The following is a 10213-nucleotide window of genomic DNA, read 5'->3' as shown; positions in this document are numbered from 1 at the left end:
ATCAATTACCTTCACAAGTTAGCCGCAGAGGTGCTGCAAAGTCCGGTCCGACCCCACACTCCTCCCAGCCCGCAAACGGAAGAAATCCCTGCCTACCACCAGCACCAACCTCGCAAAGAGACGCCCACCAGCTTACCCCCTAAACCCAGCGAGGGCTATGGGAGAAACTGTGTGCCCGTCATCCAGCGGGCGCATGCTCCAACGAGCAGTGAGCAGAGTGGCAGCGATACGGATACAGACAGCGGCTATGGCGGAGAGCTGGAGAAGACTGAATCTGTGGCGCAACAGGGCTGTCCAGATTACTACGGCCACGAGAGCCATCTGAAGCGAGCACTCGGCGAGAGGCAGAGCTCCAGTATCAAACAGGAGGATGACGAGCCGCGCCACAAACGCCCCCGGGTGGAGTCGTCAGAGGACGAGCTGCTCTCAGGAGGAGAATCATCAACGTCATCGTCCTCTTGCGGTTATAGCGGTTACATGAGCGTGTCCCCCAACCGTCCAACTCCTCCACATCCCCTCTGCTTGCCTTTCTACCTCATCCCACCTTCTGCTGCTGCCTACCTGCCAATGCTGGAGAAATGCTGGTACCCCGGGGCCATGCCCATGCTCTACCCTGGCATGGGAGGCTCTGTACCCACCATGCCCAGTGAAAGACCGCATCCACCTCGGCTAGTGTCTCCCAGGGGAGGCTCTCCGGCCCCAGTCATATCTCAGATCCCCATGGACTCCCCTGCCCTCCTTCAGGCATTAAAGCAGGTACCACCCCTCAACCAGGAAACCAAAGACTGAGCGAAAAGGGGTAAAGAGGTGATCCTGTTCTGGTACCCAGGAGTAGAGACAGTAGTAGGAATGAAAACATGACTCAGCCTTTCCATAACCCATCCTCATGCCCGTTCTCTGTTCCTCAGCCTGGAGGTCAAACCGCAAACTAGAGGACTTGATAGAGGAGATTAGAGGAGAGAGCAACATCCTTCCACACCCGGAGGATGCAAAGCTCTGGTTGAATGTTAAATGCTCAGTGGTATTACACAGTGCAAATGTATCATATAAACTGGACCTGCCCTGCATACACACCCACTTGGTTGAATGTAAAGAAAGATACGTTTTAGATGCTGCTGTTAAAGTTTAAACGCCAATGACTGATGCATCTTGTAGCTGCAATAGAGACACGGCGTCTTCGTACTTTAGAAAGTATTGCACCAAATGTTAGAGGTCATTTTTCACCCAAGGTTTGTTGCCGATGTCCTTTAGGTCACCATTACGCTCATCACTGAGAATGCCCTTGGAACCAGACACTATGATGACTGGCTCCATAAGATACAAGGGTTTCCTCAAGTATGTACAGACAAGAGTAAAGGTACACCCGATGCATGGATGACGGAATGGGCCACCACACGACCACACTGAATGAGAAGTCTTGTTTTTCTTTGACAAATAGACAGTTCAGATGGATTTCCTGTAATTATTGTTCATAGCCTTCTTGTACATTTCTATTTTTGATACCTGTTCTCGCACTCTGTCCGTCCCGAGAGATAGAAGGTGGGCAGAGTGCAGATAATTGTACGTTGTGTACTCAGAAAACTGTGTACATACTGTAGCACTGTGCTGGACCTTGTCTGCATACTCAACATCTGTTTCTGCTCAAGTCAAACCTGGTGTTTGTTCTTGCTGTTGCCTTTTACTTGTGAACAGCTGATAAATCTCAGATGTTTATTCTCTGTACTACTTATGAATACTGGAGTCAAAGGAGTGAGATGGAAAGAAGTTGAATGTAAAAGTTTTACCAGAAGACTAGTTTTCTATAGAAAGAGGTACTTGAGATTTTATATTTTGGGACCTATGTGAAAGATGTTTGATGTACATATTTTGTCTATAACTGTTGGTATACATTATATAAGTGTATTAATAAAGTATTTTTTTCCCGTGGAAAATCGCCTTGCCTGTATGTATTTGAAAGATAAGATGAGTGTGTGTGAAAACATCTAGCAATGAAATACAATCACATCTTTTACAGGGCCACAACATTCATGTCCCCGGGAACACTTATGTAATGGCAGATCTGTTGCCTGTGCCTCCTGCGGGTTAACCGTATGTCTACTAATACAAAAAACAAGTAAATACACGTAAACAGTTTCAGTTTAGCTCCTGAGGCAATAACCAGGATCCATCTGCTTCTTGTCAACAGCCCTGACAGGAAGACATTTTCTCTGTTTTAGTTTTTTATTGGCTCTATGATTTTATATGAAATGCTATCATCCCACAATTGCGAGATCTCACTCCCTGTTTACACTCCCCGCACTATAAACACAAAGATTTCTACAAATACTACGTATCACCACAACATGAGTAGTATTGTGCGATCACATTTGTTTTTAGCTACGTTTGTACTGACAATCAACAAAGTGTATCTCATGCTGCAGATTTCCACATTTCTACACATATCCAATGTTGATGGACAGCACAAACTCTTCAACCTCATGTTATTATTGTAGAAGTGTTTGTTCGATCCTACAAACTGAAGTAAAAGCACACATGTCATTAGATCCGTCTATAGCTGTAGTAAACACATTATTACAGCCAGTTTAACTATTTACTATAGTTAAATAATGCTTTTAATATTCATTTCAGTAGGTGGGACCTGGATACCGAGTGGTTAAGATGTATAACCACAACATCTCCGATTTTACCTTTGTTGCATGTCTTACTAATGAATACACTCTGCGGCTGTAAATATAAATATATTCTCCAGTTAGTTGCATTCTATTCTATTTTATTGTGTATATTTAAATATATATATATATGACTTTATTTTAATTTGTATATATCTTTCATCCCTGTTGCTTCTTTATATATTTGATCTTTTATCTTGTGTGTTTGTATTTTCAATTGTAAGGCGCTACTGATGACGAAAAAAAAATTTCCCCTTGGGGATTAATAAAGTATATATTCATTCATTCATACCTGTCTCTCTTTTCCTGATTGTTTCCTGTTTGTTTACATTTATATTTCTGTCAATATTAAAATATAATAATAAACTTACAATTTTCCAATTTCAGTAATTTATTTTAAGTCATGGCGCTCAGAAAAAACACCCATGCTTATTAGGTTATTTTTTTTAAATGACAATACATTACTTTTCTTTTTGTTAGATGGGTAGGAGCTGAATGTGTATTGATGTATAAGTTATTCAGGAAATATATGTTGACTTAATGTTTGAAAAGGGGCTAAAATACCAAATACATGAAGATGTGGCAACATCTGGATAAGAACCGACAGCGCTTTCCTAAGTCCCTCTCCTAGATGGGCTATGGCATAAACATGAAGTTAGATCATTGAGCTTTTGTTGCCTCCTGCTGGCCATTTAAAATACCTCTCTTCTATTCACATACATCTGATTATATATATGCAAAGGATGGAACCAGTGGTCACTTTTTGTTATAGTATTTTCTGCCCAGTCACCTTGGAATATCTGACATAATGGAGACACTTGGATAACTGTTTTGTTTTGTTTTAATATAGATAAACTTCAACACAGTATTGATTGCTGTTACATTCATAACATATTCATAAAACATTTAGATATATTTAGATTCCAGTCAGCCAAACTAAAACAAAAAAATTCAAATTTACTTCTGAAATATATGGTATGTGTGATAATTAAATCCTAATATGAGAATGTAAAATGACTCATATTTAGCTTGATGTTGTCAATTTAAAGCCTCTATCTATGTGGATGATTTGAAAATGTCTCCCTACTGAGACACTCACCATGATTATCTCAAGTTTCTACAAATACAATCTGATGCCATAATAATAATTTGAATGATACAAAAATCTCAATATGTTGTGACTGTAATAAGTATTGTGTTGTTCATCAGGCTCCAGCCTTGACACTCAATACCATTGGTTGTTATGGTCCCCTGTGCACTCTTTTTTAAATTTGGCCATGCTTTGCCTTCGAGAGCAGAGGAATAACTGATGCCTGTGGACACTGGGGTGAGAGGACAGATTTGGATTACGACAGGCAGCGGTTCCAGCCACAATGTTTGGTTGCAAGCTAAAGACCTGCAGTGTAGGAAGGGGACCTCGGAGTGAAGGAAAGCCCAGGTTAGGAGTTCTGTGCTGGAGCTCAAAAGCTGTTCGGGGAAGGAAGGATCTGGAGATGTTGGATCCGTGGCCTGGGTTGGCCTGAGGTTTGCAATCTGACACGCTGTGAGGAGGGTTGAGGGAAAAGGAAAGGCTCTGTGGGATCAGAGTTGTCCTGTTGGCACTAAGACTCAAACCCAAACGTTGCGCTTTCCTCTGAGGTTCGGTGTGTACCAACCATCGCTGTTCACATGTCAGACTGCGACAAGGCCTGCGAACATGGGAGGCATTGTGGATGTATGTTCTTCCCTCGGGTTCCCTCTTAGGAGATGTTGAGGTCAGCTGCCTCTTTTTCTCTCCAGCAGCTCGGTTCTCCTTGCCTGAGTGGTGAAAAGCGGAGACTGCGTAGAACCTCTGACCTGATGGTTTATGTGTCGTTTCAACCTTTTCTGACAGCAACTGGTCCAGAGGGAACTGGACAGCGAGAGATGAGTTAGAAATAACAGTTTGTCTATGAAGTAGAGGTCTGGATCGCCTTATGGGGGCTCCTTCCACCAGCAGATTCACTCCCACATACGGAGGAACCTCCACTGCAGCCTGGGAGGGTGATAAAGTAAAACACAAATAAATGATTTTAGTGTAACCTCAAATAATTCCCCTGGAAATTAACACCTATTGCCTCTAGGCATGACGTGTAAATGTATTCCAACCTGTTTGAAGATTAGCTGGAAGCCTCCTGTGTGAGCACTCGGATCAGCCCGTCTGTCCAGAACAACCCTGAGTGTGTCCAGCTGCACAGCAGGGCAGAGGCGAGCGGTCACAGCGGTGGAGCAGGCCATAGTCGGACTAGCGTTGATCTCCAGAAGCCAAGGTCTCAGATCTTTGCCCAACATGAAGTCGGCTCCGTAGAGCTCAAAGCTCGCCTTGCGGGGCTCGACCAGGTCTTGGGATGTCTGCAGCGCACGGACCACTGCTTGCTGCATGCCTGTGACCACCACGGACTCCCACTCTTCCCCACGGCCCTGCCGCTGCAGATAAGCCCTAAACTGAGAGCAGGACCACATATTGTCCTCAGGCACTCCTGGATGGCGCTCACAGGATGGCTGAAAGTGCTTCTGGATGGAGTTGTTGCACAGGTGGACTGAACTGAGGAAAATAACGAAGAAGCTTAGGCCATGAAGGTAAATGTCAAACGTGCTTTGAATGAAATTAGTACATTTAGTCTATTTGACATGTTTAATCAATCCCTCCACCAATCACTTTATGTGCAAGATACAGGAAGGTCAAGCGCAAATAAATTAATTCTCTTTTGGTCTGTACCACTGTCTGACCTGTCCAGAGTTTTTGTTGAGTATGGCTGAGTGGAGAATCGCAGGTAGCACTCTCTGTAGAACCAGACAGTCAAAGGGTTCCAGTCGGTGACGAGGAACCACTGACGGAGGTCAAACTTGGTGCCATGGACCAACAGAGGACGTTCTAGGTATTTCTGAACCACCCACTTACTCTCTTTAGTCAGGGCTCTGTCACTGTCCACAAGTGCCAAAATCTCCTCCAGGCGATTTTTACACATAATACCTGGGTGGTTGAGGTGACATGGAAAAAGATAAAGGACCCACAACTGGCTCAAACTAATCAAAACTGCATTAAACTAAGAAGACATGGTGTTTTTGATGACCTTATAATGAATAGGCTAACTTAACTTGGTTATAATGAAGCAAGAGACATTGTAGTCGTTTTCATTTTAATTAGTCTCAATTAAATGTAGAAAAAGCAATAGTAAAGTCTGCATGTTACAGTTCATTCTGCAATCATAATATTTACAACACAAACTGTTCTTTTCAACATTGTTTCAGTATTGTGTGCAGAGAAAGTTAAATATTGATACAGAAGATGATCATGTAACTATCATTATTATTATTTTTAAAACCTCACCTCGTCCTCTTGACTTAGCACCTGGTTTGATGATCCAGATGTTATTTAGTCCATCGGTATCCAGCTGAGGGCAAGCCTCCTGCAGTCTGGTTAAAGTGGCCTGGCAGCGCTCCACAAACACACAGCTACCCCTGATCCAGGCACCTTCACTACACACAAACATTAGACTCACAGATCCAGTTGATTAATGATTAAATAACTATCATGCTTTACTATATAATTATATAATATACAGTACATATACATAGTTTATATCCCTAGTAGAAAAAATGGCCAAATTTCACAATAAAAATACCAACCAATGAATATTAAAACCACTTAATTTCTGAGTGTGGTGTTCATGGACGTTATTGTCCAGTGCAACACACAAGGGAGCTCGAGGAGCTACTCACTCATGTTGTAAAAAAAATGGCGGACTGTGAAGCAACAAATCCACCCAGCAGCTCAGAAGAAAAGGCAGCTTTGTTATTACTTATTTTTTTAATTTAAAATAGGCAGTAACGCTCTGACGATGTAGCTCAATGTCGTCAGTTTGCAAACGTGTGTATACCAATCGTCAAAATAGTGCACTATAAATATTAGCATGTTAATTCTATAATATTTGTATGTACGTATATACACCTAACTGACTCCCAATCAGGCTCCTAACATGAACTGTAGATGTGTTATTATATAAAATCCATATACATATGTATGATGATATATAATCAGTTCTGAACCTCACCTAATAACGTCTTCAGATTCATTTAGAGTCAGTTTTAATGACCTTTATTCATTAGATAAGCTGAGTTGAGCTGTCAGTACTGCAGATACATTTTATGTAATTTAAGAAGGATAATTCTAGCAAACTCAGGAAGCGCCCAGAAAACATACTCACTGCACAACCATGTAGTAGTCTTGCAGAAACTCTGCCCACTGTTGTTCCTCCACTGAGGGAGATGTTTCTACTGTGACATCAATGTCGCTGTGCTCTAAAACATTAAGAAACTCTCGACACACATGCAAAGCCGTGTCGATCATTCCTGGACCAACAAATCGATGCTCCACATTATCCAACTCTGTAGAGAAAAACAAGATTGGTATTATAGAATCATGGACAGGTCACATCTGTTATGGTCTTTTTTTGTTCCTCACCCTCTGCTCCATCTCTTCTCCATCTGCTTGTCTCGACCACATGCTGCAGCAGGCTGGTGCAAGCTGTCTTCCTGAAATCCTCTGCATTGTCATAGAAAACAGAACAAGAGCTCAAGAAAGAGGGAAAGGGCGTGCAGTGTTGTTGATTATGTATCACGAATAAGACAAAGACAGCTGTTGTGACTAGTCTCCTTGTTACTTTGTGCATTATCTTTGCATCTTTAATATGTCAACACTTTGGATATGTGTTATAGAGCCATACAGCAGACCTATGAATGCATGCTTTTCATCCTCTGCTCCAAGCCTGTAGCATCTTGGAAAGAAAGTGTCAGGATCTGCGGTATCAAACCACTGAAGGTTACGCAAGTTGACACAAAGCCCCACCTGAAAAAAAACAATATATATACATTCTGTAGGAGATAGAGTGTACTAGCTGACCTATGGCCAACGTTTAAGCTTGTATTTTTGCCAGTCAATCATTTGAAACTCTTAAGGGTTTAGACCTTGGTAGTAAACGTCCCAGAATTTGCGTAGTGGTTGGTTATTTGATCATTCCGTAAGGAGGGACAGTCTATGTAATCCCTACGTGTTGTCCAGTGGAAATATGTTGTTTCATTTCGAACCAGGCGAGACTAGAAAAGGTTGGATAAATTAGGTTGGCTGAGCTAGAATACACAGTGGGATGAAAACAGACAAATGGAAATGAAGTATTGCCAGAAAAACAGTAATAGCACATTTGATTGCTTCCAGACTGTGCAAGGTGTCAATGTTAAGTTGGCTCACAAGATCGTTATCTTACCATGAGGTCATACATGTCATCAAGGTTCTCCTCTTTCACGCCTTCATCCACTCTCTCTGGAAGGAGATAAGAAAAGAGTGTGTGTGTGTGTGTGCATGTAAGCATATATGTGTAGAGGGTTGGGTTGAGAGGGTAGGGGTCTTTGTTATAGGTTGTTGTCTGTAATGTGGCACACAATGTATCCTTTATCAGGTGTAGGGGTATCCATGTTTCCATAACTAGTGCTCCAATTACACATATATGCACTAGCCCCTCCTGCACTTTTAGCTCTGATTAAACGGAGTGTATTCTTGATCTTTTGCAAAATAAATGAATGAATGAACAGACAAAATATGACTAATTGACACTTTGTTAGTAATTCTGTGTGCAGCGTCTCATAATGCACATCCAGTCTTGTCCCAGTATACTTATATATATATATATATACATTTTTTGTTTGAGCCTCATGAGATTTCAGTGGATTATTTGCATGAACACTGCATTTTCTTTATTCATAAATGTATAATAAGGTAGCTGTTAGGAATGTGTCCTCCATTGTCTCACCGGTAACATCAGCACTGACATCATAACCATCATCCTCTTCATTGCCATGGCAATGAGCTGCTCTCTGGGCAGGATGGGGCAAACGGCGTTCCACCCATCCTCTGGCCCACAAGGCAGCGCGGATCACAGGGTAGGGTCCTTGCACTGAAAACACTTTCCTCAGCTGTGAATGAGTGGAAGAGAGACAGAAACTGTCACATGAAAATGCAGAGTTCTTACAGTGACATCTAACCTATAGATATAATCACCTTCACTGCTTTTGCCACAAGTGTTTTAGCCGTTTTCAGCATGTCTAGCTTGACCGCTGGCAGGTTTGGCACACTACGACGTAACCTCCCCTCCACTGGAGCCACTGTGGATTGTAACACTGAGACAAACTGCTTGGTCAAATTTCAGTATAAAGTAACTGTGTGCACAACACGTGCATGTATCTCAATAAGCAGATCTCTTACCTGGCATTTGTTGCATATTACTGTTATATAGTTCTCTCTTCAACTGAGATAGATAGATAGATAGATAGATAGATAGATAGATAGATAGATAGATAGATAGATAGATCTACAAATGTATTTTTCCTATTTACATAACCTCTTCACTGCATACATGGTGTCCTCTGCTGTTGAGGAATAAACAGAGAAAACATGACAAAAACTGTATGGTTTGTTGCCTCTGTAGCTACTAAGAAGGATGTAAAGTGGGTCAAGTAGGCATCTAAATCTGCACAGAGCTGACTGAGGCTGTCATAGCTTTTCATTGACATACCCATTCGCAAAAAGGCGCACGCGCACACACGGACAGACACGCATGCACACCATTTTAAAAACGCATGTATATAGGAAATACATAAACAGTAGGCTTATGTTGAACGACCGTTTAACAGCTCTCTGTATGACTTCCACGACAGCTGTCAGACATACAAATTGTTCCTTAAATACCTCTCAAACAAAAGCAGCCGAGAACACTGTGAGCATTAATATACAAACCTGATGTTGTCACCTGTGACCCGACCACAATGTCCATACACTCTCTCAGTCCTGCTTCCTTCACGCACAGACCGTTCCCATAACCGTGCATGCTCCCACTACTGTTTATAGTTGCCACCAACAACCGTACCCAGGAGAAACAGGACGCCGTGCTGATGCGATGCAAAAGTGTAGCTTACACGTGCAGCGACGTGCACGGGGAGCATTAGGCCAGCCGCTACGCGCGCGACACACATGTGTGGACACATCTTATGGAAACCTGATGAGCTAAATCCAACCAAGTGTTTGCCAATGTGGAGGTCGCTCAGTTGTGCTTCATTATAAATACAACCGACAATCAGCAGAGGTTTAAAAAATATATAAAAAATACCTGCCCTGCATCTTAAATAATACGCATGTATTGCAGACAATATGTCAAACACGTGCACGTGAGCTTTAGCATGAAGCCAATGGATTATTACAAACACATTATTTTGCTTAATGCTTTACCTTTACCACAAGATGGCATCCAAGGGTTTCTAATACGTTATGTACAAGATCAATAATGTCGCTGTTCTCTCTTTTATTTGATGTGCTCAGCTCACTTTGCATTCATTACTTTACTGAAGACTATATCGTCATTCTATTGATATCATATAATAAATAATACAAATATAATAATTATATAATAATAATACTTATGTGATATTATAGACTCTAAATTGCCCGTGTAGGTGTGAATGTGAGTATGTGTGAC

At 41.8% G+C, this 10213-nt stretch overlaps 2 protein-coding genes across 2 annotated transcripts in view; one reads left to right on the top strand and one right to left on the bottom strand.

The window, feature by feature from the left end:
- LOC306737287 (class E basic helix-loop-helix protein 40-like) overlaps positions 1-1925 on the top strand; it is a 3615-nt gene extending 1690 nt beyond the window's left edge. The window contains exon 5 of the mRNA XM_079219005.1: positions 1-1925. This exon is cut by the window's left edge and continues 128 nt beyond it. Within this exon, the coding sequence (XP_079075131.1) occupies positions 1-789 (789 nt within the window). The 3' untranslated portion in view covers positions 790-1925.
- A 1969-nt stretch (positions 1926-3894) lies between these two features.
- Positions 3895-9568, bottom strand: ttll3 (tubulin tyrosine ligase-like family, member 3; the record flags this gene model as incomplete). The annotated part of the gene is made up of 12 exons (XM_079218746.1): positions 3895-4683; positions 4797-5232; positions 5418-5661; positions 6019-6167; positions 6896-7076; positions 7153-7233; positions 7422-7536; positions 7656-7784; positions 7952-8007; positions 8495-8657; positions 8743-8846; positions 9478-9568. The coding sequence occupies 12 exons, from the start codon at positions 9566-9568 to the stop codon at positions 3895-3897; spliced, it is 2538 nt and encodes an 845-aa protein (XP_079074872.1).
- Between the last annotated feature and the right edge of the window lie 645 nt (positions 9569-10213).

Source organism: Taurulus bubalis (genome assembly GCF_910589615.1).
Source record: "Taurulus bubalis genome assembly, chromosome: 5".
Classification (NCBI taxonomy): Eukaryota; Metazoa; Chordata; class Actinopteri; order Perciformes; family Cottidae; genus Taurulus; species Taurulus bubalis.
This window is presented reverse-complemented; position numbering and strand designations above follow the sequence as displayed.